The 17,124-nt window shown below is 38.3% G+C and overlaps 1 protein-coding gene across 3 annotated transcripts in view; it reads left to right on the top strand.

Moving 5' to 3' along the window:
- The first annotated feature begins 2,965 nt into the window (after positions 1–2,965).
- Positions 2,966–17,124, top strand: part of arhgef7b (Rho guanine nucleotide exchange factor (GEF) 7b) — a 17,493-nt gene continuing 3,334 nt past the window's right edge. The window contains exons 1-16 of one of the 3 annotated variants that reach the window (XM_007565354.2): positions 2,966–3,365; positions 5,032–5,115; positions 8,317–8,401; positions 8,485–8,609; positions 8,690–8,894; positions 9,642–9,733; positions 14,563–14,657; positions 14,741–14,836; positions 15,099–15,221; positions 15,300–15,438; positions 15,513–15,572; positions 15,672–15,818; positions 15,945–16,031; positions 16,149–16,227; positions 16,366–16,496; positions 16,597–16,812. In XM_007565354.2, the coding sequence (XP_007565416.1) occupies positions 3,201–3,365; positions 5,032–5,115; positions 8,317–8,401; positions 8,485–8,609; positions 8,690–8,894; positions 9,642–9,733; positions 14,563–14,657; positions 14,741–14,836; positions 15,099–15,221; positions 15,300–15,438; positions 15,513–15,572; positions 15,672–15,818; positions 15,945–16,031; positions 16,149–16,227; positions 16,366–16,496; positions 16,597–16,812 (1,929 nt within the window). In that variant the 5' untranslated portion in view covers positions 2,966–3,200. Of the gene's footprint in view, positions 3,366–5,031; positions 5,116–8,316; positions 8,402–8,484; positions 8,610–8,689; positions 8,895–9,641; positions 9,734–11,622; positions 11,715–14,562; positions 14,658–14,740; positions 14,837–15,098; positions 15,222–15,299; positions 15,439–15,512; positions 15,573–15,671; positions 15,819–15,944; positions 16,032–16,148; positions 16,228–16,365; positions 16,497–16,596; positions 16,813–17,124 lie in introns of all 3 variants that reach the window. The other 2 variants (XM_007565353.2, XM_007565355.2) reach the window with 2 other exon arrangements.

Here is a 17,124-nt window from a genome sequence, read left to right as displayed (position 1 = left end):
GCTGTTTTCAGACTTGGAAACTTCTCACTTGCACTCAATTTGTAAGTCGGTTATGAATATGTGCAAAACCACTTTAGTTTCCTCGTCCATTTCTGTGGTTTTGCTTCAAAGTACTGATGGTGTGTGGGCCGCTTCACTTTAAAAGTCATTCATCCACCTCTGCTAATTAGGTTTAGTGGAAATAAACTTAAAATCTGTTGCAATAAACAAATTAAAAATAGTTTCAATGTCTCAACACAATCTATATTTCAAGTAACTTCCGGAGATTAATTGTAAAAAAACAATTTTTACTGAATTCTGCACCCTCAAAATTGTTGAACCCTTTCAGTATAATAACCTTTAGGATTCTTAAGAGCATCTTTTTGTTGTTTTAACCTGAAAGCCTGATTTTTTTTCAGATCAATGCTCCACTCGAAGGAAGGCTACACTGATGGCCACTTTAACGTTTCCCATGATTTTTTTCTGAATCCGAGCCTCGGTAGCGTTTGCGATATTTTCCCCGTTGTGTGGTTCGGCTTCTTCATGACATTTTCTCCCAGGATTTCCTGATATTTGACTGAATCCATCCTGCCCTTCACAAACTGCAGCTTTACAGTTTCAGAGGACCACCACTGTCTTCATATTTAGTTTTGATCCACTCTTCTACTGAACAGAATCCCAAACTTCCTTAGCTTATTTATATTGCTTTTAGCAATTCTCAATTGGCTATTCTTGTGCTTTTAGGTTAGTAGTCTCATGTATCTCCCTGCAAATTTGTTGTAGTCAATCAAGGGTTTTCGACCACCTCAAAAACCTGATGGCAGCTGTTGATAGCTTCCTCTTTCTGCCACCAGGTGGCACAGCCTCTGCTCTTTTAGCTTTAAGCTACAATATTCCTCCAGACACATTTCTGGGAATATTCTCTGCCTTTTCTATCTTTTTTTTTAATCCGCCCTCTCTTTTGAGGCGTTTCTTTGAGTTCGACATATTTCTAACATGTGATGAAACATTATCGTTTGCCTTTTAAAGAGTTCTGTTTAGGCGGTTTAATAATCGTGAGACCACAGCAGTTAAAGTAGGGTTTGTGTTTGAATTATTTCTCTCATGTTTCAGTATTGCTATGGGCAACTTTATGTGGAATAATGTTTATTTATCACTTTAGACCACTTTGATCCTTTTTTGACATTTATTTAATGTAATTTATGTAAATTTGATCCAGAAGAGGGTCCATAATTGTTTTTTTAAATCATTTACTATTTTCTCTTTGAGTTTCTCGTAGAGTTGTTATTTTCATTTACTTTTTACCTTGTTTGGCAGAGATGAAGATAACACAAATTAAAAATGTTCCTTAAAGTTTCTGCGTTTTGCAGTTTCAAACTATATCAAGAACAGGAACTATATGTTAACATCAGAAGCTTTCTTTTCGAGTAGACTTCTGTTTTCTTCTACGTGTTGCAGCCTTTGGACTTTTTCCACATTTTGGTCATGCTGCAACCACTAATTTCACTTTACAAATAAAAAGTGAAATCTAGACAGTGTACCACGCAGCTGTCTTCATTTCCCTTCACCCTGAAATCCAAAGGTAAGCCATAAAAAATTCAGACTTTAATTCGTAAAACTTTTAACAGCCATGTATTAGTTGCCTTCTCCCTCACAATTGGTGGAGGTCTGTCGCTTGAAATCAAAATAAAATACATTAAAGTCTGAGCTGAGGAAATGTGTAACAGTTAAAGAGGTATAAACATTTAATAAGTAATAGTTAAGCAAAAAGGGAAAACCGCTCTTCATTGTTTTCACACAGGATTTCACACTTTGAAGCAGTTTGGGTGTTTCCACACCTCCTGCCATCCTGTTGATTGCTTTGTAACCTTTGACCTTATACCTGTAACAAAATTAATGCATCATTAAATCTGTTAAATTCGCCAACTTGTCAAATTGAACCTTAAAATGTTACATCCATATTCCCTTCTTTGATGTTTCATATCTTAATGTCTTTTTTTGTTTAACTAGAAGCAGAGTTTTCAGGGATGTTCTTTATTTGAGAATTGATCTCTCTGGCCTTTCTGCAAAAAATCTGGCAGAAATGCAGTCAGCATGATCACATCATTGCCGTAGTCATGCTTGGTGGTGGCAACATCAAGGGTAGTTTTGTTTGGTCAAAGTTATATGGATGGAGCTAAATACATTAAAGTTCTGAAAGAAATAGCTGCAGAAATATTCAGGTTTCATTTTCAGTGGACTTAAAACATCTTCAAACCGTGATTTTTCTAGGAAACCTAAATGATGTTTACATAATTTATGCCAAAATCTATATGAACATTGGGATGTATAATTGGAAAAACTACTTTCATCAAACTGTAGAAACCAAAGTATTCAACAGGGGGCGTAAGAGTCTGTTTTGATAGAGCCGTTTACATGTTCTACAACTTTTTCCAGTTTATTCAGTCAGGCCACTGTTTATGTTTATGTTTTTTTTTAATAACACAATTTGTTTTAAATAAATAAAACAAATTAAACCCCTGACAGTAATGAGCTCTTTAGCAGTTTCTGCTCATCCCAATTTGTCTTATTATTTAATTAATATATGTGTTTACATTATAAATGCTGTATAAGAGATTTTGTGGTGCAAGAAATGTGGATAATTTTCCATCAAATTTTTTGTGATTACATCTCTGTGTCTGTGCTGCATATGGTGAAAATTACAGAGCGACAGAACAGAAATTAGTTGAGTTTCTTTCAAATTAAAAGCTCTGATTTAAATCTTCAGGTGTACAGATTTTGATAATGGTTGCTTGCTGTTAGCAAAAACCCAATTTCTGGGTTTTCAACATTGATTGACATCGCTAAGACCCTCCCTCCCGACTCTGATTGGTTGTTGTTGGTTGGGTGTGGTGCATGTCTTCAGACAGCAAAAGTAGCACAGAGAGGAGGTGCAGGAGATCGACCTCTTTACAGATTTCCACTTTTACTTTGAAAACTGACAAAGGAAGTCATTTCTTACACCTTCTAGCTTGGTGAATCTGCTGGCCGCTACAGCTGTGCACAAAGCAAGGTGATACCAACATCCTCAGGAAGAGAGGAGAGGAAGAGGGAGGAGGAGGAGGAAGGAGCGATCTTGTTTCTCACTTCCAGCTCCGTTCCTTCTGTTTCCAGGCTGCGGGGTTTTCACCCAGCCTGGACTGACTGAGCTGCTGCTGTAGGACGATCCGAGACGCCAAATCATGAATTCGGCAGAGCAGACGGTAACGTGGCTTATCACGCTTGGGGTCCTGGAGTCTCCCAAGAAGAGCGTGTCGGATCCAGAGGCTTTCCTCCAGGCGTCCCTGCAGGATGGAGTGGTTCTGTGCAGGCTGCTGGAGCGACTCAGACCCGGGACGGTGGACAAAGTAAGCAGTCTAAAAATGGAAAACCACACGGAAGACTGATTTTTCCACTAATCTGAAAGGCTTTTTACGGTACATTTAGTAAAAATGATCAAGTTGTTAAAAAAAATAATAACTGGAGGTCCCAAATAGGCTACAGTATGTTTTCGGTATTTTGCGCTCAGATCTTAATTAATGCCTATGTCCTACTTTTGTAAAAAAAAAAAAAAAAATCTAGATCACAATTATTTTTGATGGCTATTGTTACACTTGGCAATTAAAATGTGTTGTTTTGAAATGTACTGCGTATGTAAATATGGAAAAGTGTAATTGCAAAATACTTTTGACATTTTAAAAACAAAGCAACAATAAGAACATGTTTAATATGGCTGGCAATTTGGGTAAACAGCTAAACTTAAAAAATGTTCACAATGGAGTTTAAATAAAACATTGGGTAAAGAAGAGCAGTTGAAATGTACTGCAATGTGCAAAATGCCTCAGTTTGATCATCCAAACACAACAAGATTCTGATATGCAATCTAAGAAAAGAAAAAACCCAAACACATGTAACTAGAGAGCCACAGATCAGTCTTTTTCTGGGTTTCAATAGCTTTGAGGTGCAGATATTTCAACTGCATGAGCCGTTTGTTTGATAGATGTAGGTCTGACTCCAACAAAAAAAATAAATAAATAAAAGAATCACAAGATTGTCTCTATATGCATCAAAATCTGTGTCCCAATTTCCCAAACATTTTTGTTTGCTCAATTCAAAGAAAGGCATTAAAGTCATGCGATTGTTCACAACAACCGGTCTTCTGCAAGCTTGGCCACAAAGGGAATTCAAACTCGTATAAAAAAACTATATAAACTCTCTTGAATTGTTTAGAAATAAAGATACTCTGCTCTTTATTGGGGCTGATAACTTTTGGTTTTTAAGTTTGACCTGCCATTTCTTATTTTGGCGAAGTTCACGTTTTCCTTTACAACAATCAGTAGTTAATCAAATCCTTATTTTTTAACCATATAATCTCACAGGTGTGCGAGGTTATTCCCATTTGCACCAGAGCACGACGACACACTCACGCTTATATCCAACCACGCCCCCAAGACTCACGGACAATGGACTATGAGTCTGTTAACGTCACATCCTCCTTTAGCTTCGCGCAATTGCAATTAAAGTTTGACAGAAAATTTGATTTTTAAATGGCTTTTGGTGAAACAACACAGTAAATAACAACAAAACTAAACCACGGGGAGAGAGAACGCGCTCTTCAAAAATAAAATAAAGAACAATCATGTCACCAGACGTCAATGGAAGCAACTGTTTAATTCTTGAAAGCTTTACATTCTTTCTGGGGCTATTATAGATTACAAATGCATAAGCACTCGATGAAATAATATTGAGTGCTTAGTTATCACTATAAAGCAATAATAATAATAATAATAATAATAATAATAAGTCGCATTTTAAGCTTGTTTGGCAATGGTTTGCTTTACTTTGAAAGGTAAAACCGGAAGTTGTGCTGATCAGGTTGCTTGATCCTGGAAAGCAGCAAGTGCTCAGTCTGAGCGTCTGTGGGTTAAAAAAAGACGTGTGTCAGTCAAGGAAACTCTTTAAAATCTGCCATAGGGGTTAATTATCGCTTCAGAAGAGTATTTGAAACTGACCCGGTTTTCCTTTAATTCATAGTTTATCCAGGAACCGAGGAGCGACAGCGAGTGTCAGAGGAACATTGCGGAGTTTATTAAGGGCTGCGGGGCTTTCAGTGTAGAGGTGAGTCACTCCATCAGTTGTGTATTTATTTAGTTACACTGCGAGGTTATTAAAACAACAACAACAACAACAAAAAACAACAGCAACGACAAAAAGAAACACGTGTAGCTTTGTTTTTCTTGTGTAGAACCGCCTTTAAAATGTTATTTTGACAATTTATAAGTCATGTCTTAAAGCTGCGTGACAGCAAGAGTAACGGGCTTTTATATGGAAATTTATCATAAAAAGTTCCTTTGTTTTGTCACTTTGAGTCTACAAATATTAACTACCAAGATTCTATGGTCATGATTTTAAGATGGCTTGTTAGTCTCAATGCTGCTCTTTCATTAGACTGTATTTTATTGCTTTTCTTTAGCTTGCAGTTGTTTCTAAAGGTTTTATATTACTCTGACCCCAATGTGAGAATATTATTACCACCTCTTAATAAATCACTGATTGACTTTGTAAAATCAGTTTTATCATCCATATTAAGGCATGACTGCTTTGAGACTTTTAGAAATGATCTATGGGCTGTATTTATTGCAACAATGAATTATGTCAAGGAAAATGTCTGGCTGTCAGTTTTAAGCTGAAGTACATTTGAGTAATGTGTCAGGATTGTGATTTAATGCAAACCAGCAAGAAAGACTCATAAAAGCAAAATGAGGGTGGCCTGGAGTGGTCTAGTCAAAGTCAGGAGATAAGTCTGGTTTAACTGCTGTGGCATGATTAATTTCTGTTGCCCTCCAGCATTATTGACTTCTGCAAAGCAGTGGTCCTGCACCACAACTTATTCCCAATGCTTAATTGTGGAGGGGGGGCGAGCGGGGGAATGTTTTCATATTGAAAATGAAAACATTGAAAAAAAAAATCTGTAGGGTAGCAAATACTTTGGTTGCAGATTCAAAACAAGCGAGAGAGATTATTTTTGTCCTCACATTGGCTGCTCCCAAAATATGTATTTGCTGCCTGTGGTTCATTGGTAGTTATGGAAACAGGAGGCACAGATTCACTTTGATAGGATGTTGATTTTTTTTTCCATTTTTTTTTCCATTTTTTATTTTTTTTTACTTGACAGGAATGTTAAGTCTGTGGAACTGATTCCTAAATGAACGCGTCTTGAATAGGATCACAGTGCATTTTAATGTTTTTTAATCTTCTGTCGGTGGGATATAAAGTAAATTCAGGGACAATCTGGTATTTGTCTTTCTGTCACAGTTCAAAAGGACAACGCAGGGCGTTTGCCTCTCTGTTTGCATTTCTAAATGGGTCATGGCAGGTTATGACCTCCTTCTCAGTGAGTATGCAGAGAGAGCCAGAGAATAATGTTCAAAACGACAAACATCCTCTCACACAGTATTGATTTTAGCCGTGGGAAAAAGAAGAGTGGGATCATAATGGAAGAGATAGTGCAGCATGTAGACTCCTAACAAGGTTCTACTGTGGATTTGTAAGATAGATGGGCTTTTTTATTTAAAAAAAAAAAAATCTTGAATCCTTGAGGAGGGATGGTGAGAGCATAAAATGGATAAAATGTGGGGGAGGGGAAGAGTGGGCTGATGTAATGTAGTCTGCCAGGCATCCAGTGGATTTTCCAATCAGCTTGATTAGAGGAATGGCAGCCATGTCACTGGAAGCCAAGGTCTCCATTACGAGCAGTCGGGAGTAATTCCCCCAGACAGTCGTGAAGCAGGCGGAGGGCAGGCCAGACCGAGTGTCCCACAGAAGAGGATTACACAGAGGAGGGCAACTCGGACTTTGATTAACGGAAGCAGCACAGGAAGCGGTCAGATAAAAAAAAACAAAAAAAAAACAACAAAAAAAAAAACGCTGCTGGACGTTTGACTGTAGCTGTAGAAAAGCTATCTCATTGTAGCTGTAAACCATTTAAACTGTAGTCAAGTAAGCAGCTTAAGCTATCACAAACTTTTGGCGACAAAGTAAAAATATTAGCTGTATTTAATCTTACCTTAAAGTTCATTTTTCTGATTATAAGGTTTTTGAAAGTTATGTTTTTCTACTAAAACTGATTTAAAGAGGAGAAAATTGCTCCTCCTTTTAGTGAAATTCATTTGGTAAACTCATAAAATATACAGGAATCATTTGGTTAAAGCTTTAACTTTGACTGCATCTCATTCCAGTCCTGCTTTTCCTTAGAGTTGCTTTTAACTTCAGCTTAGTGGATGTCGGCTTTGGTTAATAGTTTCATTAAGTAGACCTTAAATTTTGTCTTGTGATTTTTTTAAAATAAACAAATGGATATTACTTGTTTCCATTTATTTTATAAAGATTAAATTAATTTAACAGAAGCTGATAGAAGCTATTATTCTCTAAAATCGAATGTTAAGACTATGGCGTGTAGAAACAACAGTTGACGGATTAATTGCAGCATAAATAAAACTTTTATTCAGGCAGAGGCCTCGCTGTATAATTTTATTCTTTCTTTTACCTAATTTTACCCTCGATTACCAGTCGGTGAAGTTTTGGGTCGTTGTGCGTTCGCTGTAGTCAGTTGGCACAAAGTCGCCCCAAAGTGTTTTGGTGAGATTAGCAACCCAAGCCAAATGCAAAAGAATGTATCTGGAAGTGTTTGGCTCGTTATGCTGTTAAGATTTTGCGGTTTAATTTGCCAATATAACCTTTAAAAAGGACACTACACCGAAAACAAACAAGCTATAAAAAGCTCAAACCTTGGCTTGCAAATGATCTGAAACAATGTATTAAAAGTTAAAATCCTCATCACATATGGCTCCATCTTCACAATTTGCTAATATAAACATGTTGCTGTGTGTGGTTTACACAGGATTAGGAGCTTCGGAGGTGTTTTGATTCTGGCTGCGTGTGTTGCCAGTAACATGTGTGATCGAGCGATTACAAGAGGGAAGCTCAGACTTAATCCACCTTCAGACCAAAGTTGGATCAGAGAATTAATGCAGCATTTGGCTCAGTTTTGCTTCATTTTTAGGGTGACGTACTTCTTCGAATGCAAACCAGATTCATTTATTGCATTTACCTTAAAGAAGAGTTTCTCAAAAGGTGTGAAAAGCTTTTTTTTTTTTTTTTTTCCGTCAGAGAGAACTCCTTTGTTTTGTATGTCTCATTCTTTGTGGAGAAATTTTGGCCCACTATCTAGGTTGTTCAAAAACAAACTTTGACTAGGCTAAAACAAATATATATATATATAAAATAAAATAATGCTAAAACTTTTTATTTGTTTCCAAGCCTTTTGAAGTGAGCGACCTCCTGCAGGGACTGAACTTCTCCAAAGTACTAAACTCCTTAGTTGCTCTTAACAAAGCCACTGAAGGTAAGAGTCGGGTGTTTGGGGCCATCTTAGGTGTTCATCTCTTTTCGAGTGTTATGGTTTTGCTTCCTGCTGTGTGCCTGCAGAGTTGTCCGTCCCAGGAGACGGCATATGCGTGCCGCACCCCTCCAATCTACGGATCAAATCGTTCGACTCTCTGAACACTCAAAGTCGCTCCTCTAAGCTGCAGCAGCCTCAGTACCGCAGCCTGGTGAGTCACGCTGCCAACGCCGGCGTCGCGACTCCAGCCAGACGTTTTCCCATTAAAACGGCCTCTCCGCTCCACCGTAGGACATGTCGGACGGCGGCGTGTGCGGCCAGCTGCTGGTCAAAGCGCGTTTCGCCTTCCAGCCGACCAACGAGGACGAGCTCTCCTTCTCCAAGGGTGACGTCATCTGTGTGACCAAGCAGGTGGAGGGGGGCTGGTGGGAAGGCTCGCTGAACGACAAGACTGGCTGGTTCCCCAGTAACTACGTGCGGGAGCTGAAAGGAGGCGGTGGGTGCTGACGAATACGGAAAGCGTTTAGTTGAAGATGCTGAAATATCAACGTGCTGTTTGGATTTTCACTTCTTTATAACGATTGGCATCAGACACTGTCAGAACTGCACTTATAGTTGAGTCTGTGCTGCTGCTTCTACAGTCAGGTTGATCAGATCCTCGTGGCTCGTCTATAGTCTTGGTTTGCTGAGCTGCTTCCAAATTCAGGAAGAGTCACATGGACACAAAGAAAGGAAGTTCCTGAGCTGCTACTTAAAAAGGAAATTCCTGATGGAAAACATCAACTCAGACAGCAGCAGGCTGAGATGTAGCAGAGGATACATATGCCCCGTTGAAATGGTTTCATTCATTTTGATCTTTTTAAGTACAATAAGAAACTCATTACCCAGAAAAGACAGAGATTTATCCTGGCTTTACATTGCAATGTGTATTTAACTGGAATGATTATAACAACATGCCTGTTGGGAGTCATGCAGAACTATAATGATCAAACCAAAAGCTGAAAGATAACTTTTGGGGTTTCATTAGCTATAAGCTCCAATGATTACGATAGAAAAACACACATTTTAAATAAATCATGTTTTATAGAAAGGTGTGATGGTGTAAGGAATCTATGTATATAGTAGGAATTGAACATTAATTCCTTTTCAATGACGGTCTAACAAAGAGAGATGCACTTTAATATTGTGCTTGTAACGTGTGTTATCCTCTGATTGGAGCAGTAAGACTTTGTTCTGTTTTTAGACAAAACAGCAGACAAGCCAAAGTGTGGCACTCTGAAAAGTCCCCCAAAAAGTTTGGACACCACCATCATCTCAAAGACCTATTACAACATGGTGAGTAGCTATGGAGGACCAAAACCGACATAATAAAAAATAAAAGAAGAAATGTATAAATAAAAGAATAAATGTATAAATAAAATAAATATATATTTTGATAAGAAATAAAAGCATAAATATATATTTAGTTTTTCCTTTTCCTTACACGAGTTTCCGTCGAGTAGTGTATACATTTTCTTTTTCATTTCCCCTAAACATGCGCTTTGTCAAGAAAAATAGACATTTTGCTTTGTCTTTTTTTTTGCTTCTCTCTTTTCTGCTTGCTGTATTTCTGCTGCATCAATATGTTAATGAGGAGAGCTGTCCAGCTCCTCTACTATTGGCCAATGGAGCTTTGGAACCAGCGTCACTACGCGAGACGTTGTTGGCCGTTCAGCTCGCTCGGTGCATTTTTTTACAGGCCACAGACTAAAACAAACTTTATCCCGATGGTTTTAACGTGCTACCAACTGCAGTGACGTTAGTTGTGAGTTGTCCGCCAAGAAAGCAGCGTTTAGCTCTAGGTTGATCCGATTTATGAACGCTAATTTCAGCCAGCTGTTCTCCAGCTCCCTCCTCAGCGCTCGGAGGTTCACTTAGGGCTGTCAACAAATTTCCGAACTGAACACTCCTGTCAATAAATGTTAATAAATGCTTTGCCTAATGACCAACTGATCCAAAAAAGTGGTAATTCATGCTTTTACATGAAACAGACTACCCTCTTTTAAAATGTCAAGTCGTATTCAATAAGATTCAAAGCTCTATTGGCCAATAGTAGAGGAGCTGGACAGCTCTCCTCATTAACATATTGATGCAGCAGAAATAGAGCAAATGGATAAAGATCAAGCAGAAATACAGCAAGCAGAAAAGGGAGAAGCAAAAAAGGACAAAGCAAAATGTCTATTTTTCTTGACAAAACGCATGTTTAGGGGAAATGAAAAAGAAAATATATACATTACTTGACGGAAACTCATGTAAGGAAAAGGAAAAACTAAATATATATTTATGCATAATAAGAAATAAAAGAATAAATATATAAATAAAAGAATAAATAAAGGAATAAATGTATTCTTTTATTTTTAATTATGTCGGTTTTGGTTCTCCATAAGCATCAGTATGTCAAGAAATCCGACCTCCTATTGCGCTCACTAATGTTTACTTAACATGCCAGCTGAAAGTCTTCGACCAGAAGTTAGACGTTTGGCTAAAATGATGGTTTGCAAAAAATGTAAAAATAAAATTTATTTTGTTTGTTTGTTTTTTTCTNAGAACTGCACTTATAGTTGAGTCTGTGCTGCTGCTTCTACAGTCAGGTTGATCAGATCCTCGTGGCTCGTCTATAGTCTTGGTTTGCTGAGCTGCTTCCAAATTCAGGAAGCTTCACATGGACACAAAGAAAGGAAGTTCCTGAGCTGCTACTTAAAAAGGAAATTCCTGACGGAAAACAACAACTCAGACAGCAGCAGGCTGAGATGTAGCAGAGGATGCATGTGCCCCGTTGAAATGGTTTCATTCATTTTGATCTTTTTAAGTACAATAAGATGCTCATTACCCAGAAAAGACAGAGATTTATCCTGGCTTTACATTGCAATGTGTATTTAACTGGAATGATTATAACAACATGCCTGTTAGGAGTCATGCAGAACTATAATGATCAAACCAAAAGCTGAAAGATAACTTTTGGGGTTTCATTAGCTATAAGCTCCAATGATTACGATAGAAAAACACACATTTTAAATAAATCACACTTTATAGAAAGGAGTGATGGTGTAAGGAATCTATATAGTAGGAATTGAACATTAATTCCTTTTCAATGACGGTCTAACAAACAGAGATGCACTTTAATATTGTGCTTGTAACATGTGTTGTCCTCTGATTGGAGCAGTAAGACTTTGTTCTGTTTTTAGACAAAACAGCAGACAAGCCAAAGTGTGGGACTCTGAAAAGTCCCCCAAAAAGTTTGGACACCAGCATCATCTCAAAGACCTATTACAACATGGTGAGTATCTATGGAGGACCAAAACCGACATAATAAAACATAAAAGAATAAATATATAAATAAAAGAATAAATGTATAAATAAAAGAATAAATATATATTTAGTTTTTCCTTGAGTTTCCCTCAAGTAATGTATATATTTTCTTTTTCATTTCCCCTAAACATGCGTTTTGTCAAGAAAAATAGATATTTTGGTATGTCTTTTTTTGCTTCTCTCTTTCCTGCTTGCTGTATTTCTGCTTGTTGTATTTCTGCTGCATCAATATGTTAATGAGGAGAGCTGTCCAGCTCCTCTACTATTGGCCAATGGAGCTTTGGAACCAGCGTCACTACGCGAGACGTTGTTGGCCGTTCAGCTCGCTCGGTGCATTTTTTTACAGGCCACAGACTAAAACAAACTTTATCCCGATGGTTTTAACGTGCTACCAACTGCAGTGACGTTAGTTGTGAGTTGTCCGCCAAGAAAGCAGCGTTTAGCTCTAGGTTGATCCGATTTATGAACGCTAATTTCAGCCAGCTGTTCTCCAGCTCCCTCCTCAGCGCTCGGAGGTTCACTTAGGGCTGTCAACAAATTTCCGAACTGAACACTCCTGTCAATAAATGTTAATAAATGCTTTGCCTAATGACCAACTGATCCAAAAAAGTGGTAATTCATGCTTTTACATGAAACAGACTACCCTCTTTTAAAATGTCAAGTCGTATTCAATAAGATTCAAAGCTCTATTGGCCAATAGTAGAGGAGCTGGACAGCTCTCCTCATTAACATATTGATGCAGCAGAAATAGAGCAAATGGATAAAGATCAAGCAGAAATACAGCAAGCAGAAAAGGGAGAAGCAAAAAAGGACAAAGCAAAATGTCTATTTTTCTTGACAAAACGCATGTTTAGGGGAAATGAAAAAGAAAATATATACATTACTTGACGGAAACTCATGTAAGGAAAAGGAAAAACTAAATATATATTTATGCATAATAAGAAATAAAAGAATAAATATATAAATAAAAGAATAAATAAAGGAATAAATAAATGTATTCTTTTATTTTTAATTATGTCGGTTTTGGTTCTCCATAAGTATCAGTATGTCAAGAAATCCGACCTCCTATTGTGCTCACTAATGTTTACTTAACATGCCAGCTGAAAGTCTTCTACCAGAAGTTAGACGTTTGGCTAAAATGATGGTTTGCAAAAAATGTAAAAATAAAATTTATTTTGTTTGTTTGTTTTTTTCTGTGGTGACTCAAGCTTAGAGGATGATTTTCACATTGTGTGTGTCCACCTTCATGGGCTGTCGCAATCAATCATTTTTGATTCACACATCTAATTGACCATCTCATAACCATGTCCGTGTGTGTATATAAGCATGGCATGATTTTGTGGAGCCCACATGGCACCCATGCATGCGTCAGGTCTGTGTTGACAGAGTGCGGCCAATGTAATGTAGGTTATTTCTTCCATCTCAGTGGTTTCTGGGGCAGCCTTGCCTCAGGGTGGGCTCTTTCTGGTGCGAGTGTGTTTGAGTGTTTTTAATAATGTAGCAAGATGTCACAGTCTCTGCAGACGGTCTCATCTCTGGTCGAGGAGCCTCAGTGTTCTTTATACACTCGCATACAGGTTGTGCCTGAAGTGAAAGCTGTTCCTGGACCCTAATGCAAAAGAAAAAATAGGATCCTGTTTTTATTTATTTAAAAAAAAAAAACTAGCTCAGATGAAGATGTAAGCTTTGGGCATTTTTATGATTACCAACTATATTGACCTATTTCATTCACTTGCCATACTAATACATATTTTCATGAAACATGTTAAAAATAAGCTAGTGTATACCTTAACACAGTATTGACAGATGAGTTATGTATTTTAAACCGTCACATATATATTTTCCCACCACAAATGCCATGTGTCTCTCAGAGCATGAAAAGTGACGCACAGATCCTCAAAGACTTGATGTTCCATAAAATCTGCTTCATTTTGTCAGGTTTAGACTCATAACAGGAGATTTTCACAACACCAGCATGAGTCAGAAATAAGATTGTGATAGCAGTATAGCATATGTTACTGTTTTAGATGGCTTCACACCTCACTCACTTCTTGTTTGAGCTAAAAATGTGCAATTGTTGGAAACATCAAGCCTGCTAGACTTCTGTAATTGTTGCAAGGTCTGTAAATGAACCTGTGGGGTAAAATGAAAATCCGGTTTTTAAGACACTGTAAACTGCACTACTGGATGGAGGGTGTGCTGTTGCTCCCCCAGGACGCTTTAACTGCCCAGTTTGCTTATCTTTAACAAGGTTTACAGCGTTTTCTTCCCAATAATTTAGGACTGTAACTGACAGTCATTTTAGTAATTGATTAAACCATCAATTTTTCATGTTGATTATTTAGATAAAATATGGCACTTTCTACAGATTATTTAACAACTTAATCCTTTTTTTTCTTTTTGCAAAATTAGAAATACATTAAAATGAGAATAAAAAAATATTCAATTCCTTTTTAAAATTAGAAAATAAAAATTTTATTCCCCAAATAAAATATATCTACAGACAGATGTTTTTTTTTAAATCTTAATTGCAAAATGTATGTTTTGTACAGTCTTCACATAATTGCTCTGAATTTTTTTCTTGGATTTTTTTGAGTGTATACTGCACTTAATCACTGACTAAATTAGTAAGTATTATTTCAATAATTGATTAATCAGTTAATCCGATTAATCGTTTCAACCCAACAATTAATCACAGCTGTCTTGATGTTTCTCTCTCTTTATAAATTTCTGTTCATTTCCTTAAGAGATTCATGGAAAACATGGACAAGTGTAAAAAACAGGATTTATTTTTACTAATTCCGTCTCTCTCACAGGTCCTTCAGAACATCCTGGAGGCAGAGAGTGAATATTCAAGGGAGCTACAGAGTCTCCTGGGGACGTACCTACGTCCACTTCACCCCACAGACAGGTAGACGTTCTTCACCCCACTGTATAAATAAAATTTTACGTTGCAGCACGTATGTCTCAAAATTATTTTCTTCTGCTTTACAGACTCGGCAGTGTTGACGTCGGTCATATTCAGGGGAATCTGGAAGAGATCTCTACATTTCAGCAGATGCTTGTCCAGTCTTTGGACGACCAGACCAAGTCAGTTTGTTTTTGTCTTTGTCTGCAAAATTCCTTAAATTTTTTTTTTTTTTTTTTTTTTTTTTTTTTGTCGGATTCAAAACTGCTAAGAAGAACACGTAGCACTTTTTTTTGTATGTTTTAAAGTACTTTTAAATAAACTTTAAGTAGATGTAGCAGCAGAGCCATCTAGTGGTCAGCTGAATTTAGTATTTTTTTTCTGTATAATTGCAGAAATAAACATTTTTCCATTCAGTCTGATATTGCAGTGTAATTTGTGTAGACTTCCAGAGAACCAACAGAGAATCGGGGGTTTCTTTCTGAACCTGATGCCTGAGATGAAGGCCATATATGTGGCTTACTGCTCCAATCACCCGTCTGCAGTCAGTGTGCTCACACAGCACAGGTATGGACTCAAACCCTGAACACGTTTTGAAACTACAAACACTTTAAACTAACAGGTTTATGAATGTGTGTCTCACAGCGATGATCTTAGGGAATATATGGAGTCAAAAGGAGCGTCCAGTCCCGGCAACCTGACGCTAACAGTCAGTCTGAGCAAACCCTTCACCAGAATGGAAAGATACCCAGCACTGCTGAAGGAACTGGACAGACATATGGAAGTAAGAGTCCGTTTGTAGACCCAAAACTTCAGGCGACGCACATTCTTGTTTTTGATATTCTGGTCGTCTTTTAGGAGCAACACCCTGACCGAGCTGACCTCAGCGCAGCCATGGCAGCCTTCAAAGGCCTTGCAGTGAGAATGCTTCTTTTCCAGTTGTGAATCAATTTTACGTCACATTTTGCAGAGTTTTTTTTTTTTTTTTTTTTTTTACCAGAGTGTGTTTTAACGTAGGCAGAGTGTGAGGAGGTGAGAAAGAGGAAGAACCTGGAGCTGCAGATTCTGACTGAGCCAATCAGAAACTGGGAAGGAGAAGACATTAAAACTCTCGGCCCAGTTCTCCACATGTCCCAAGTCAAGGTTCACACGCAGAATTGCCAGGTACAAAACTCTGTGACGGAGGTGTTGAGTTTCGCTTTTTACCTGTCGAAGTCCGAATTGTTGTGATCTCTCGCCTGCGAGTCGAATCCAGCAGGATTTGGTGAACCACGTTTGTGTTTCTTCCAGGAGTCAAATGAACGCTTCCTCATCTTGTTCCCTCACACTCTGCTCATGCTCTCAGCTAGCCTCCGAATGAGTGGATTCATATACCAGGTATGTTATCATCATTATATTGCACAGATATTCATATGAATTGTTATTTAGGCTTACAAACATTAAAGGAATTGACTTCCAGCTCTAAGGGGAGCTCCTCTGTGTTTCTGTTTGTAGGGGAAAATGCCTCTATCAGGAATGCTCATCTCCAGAATTGAAGATGGAGAAAACCTGAAGAATGCTTTTGAAATATCTGGTCACTCCCACTTTTTCTCTCTATTTTCAAAATAAAATCATTTCAACAGAGGTCATATTGTTCCAAAAGATAACCCACTTCATGAGCTTGATTATTAAATAACACATCATCTCCAACTGTGTGCCTGTTGTTGAGCAGGAGGCCAGTGTGAGCGCACGCAGATAGCTTGTAGCAGTCAACGTGATCTACAAGACTGGTTGGACCTCCTCACCAAACACACACACACCACACCGCCTCAAGTATGCAAGCTTCAGGATGTTTGTTACACAGTAAGGCTCCATGTTTTTCCGTCAGCCAGTGAGTTGATGGATGTTGACCCTCGCTGCTCATTCGTTCGTCTCTTTCTCTTCTTCACCTCGTCGCCTCTAGTTGCCCTCCCATCCCGCTGCTCCCTCCAGATACTCCGAGTCTCGCGGGGGGAGCCCTTACCACACCCTGCCTCATCCCTCCTTAAATGGGACCATTTCCAGCAGCGGCCCCGTGTGGGGACCGCTGGAGCCACCGAGCACCCCCAAACCCTGGACCCTGAGCTGCCTTCGCCCTGCACCTCCACTACGGCCGTCTGCTGCTCTGTGCTTCAAAGAGGTGCCGATCGCAAACCCGTTCACGCAAACCTTCTTATAGACCCACACAAAGCAAGGCGTAATATTGAAGTGGGAGGAACATGAGAGGGTTTTGAATATTTTTATAAACAGTGTGAAGAGTTAGCACACAGCTCCAGCTAGTTCAGCTAGTAATTAGTGATCAGGCCTGAAATCTGGCCATAGTGGCAGACTCAAACCTGAGCCTTCAAAGACACATAACCACAGTTAAAAAATAGTCAGCCTTCTATCACCTGAAGAACAACCTGCTGTTTAGGGTTTATTTTGATTCATGATGACTGGAGCATTGATTGAT

Source organism: Poecilia formosa, unplaced genomic scaffold, assembly GCF_000485575.1.
Source record: "Poecilia formosa unplaced genomic scaffold, Poecilia_formosa-5.1.2 Scaffold174, whole genome shotgun sequence".
NCBI classification, from domain to species: domain Eukaryota; kingdom Metazoa; phylum Chordata; class Actinopteri; order Cyprinodontiformes; family Poeciliidae; genus Poecilia; species Poecilia formosa.
This window is presented reverse-complemented; position numbering and strand designations above follow the sequence as displayed.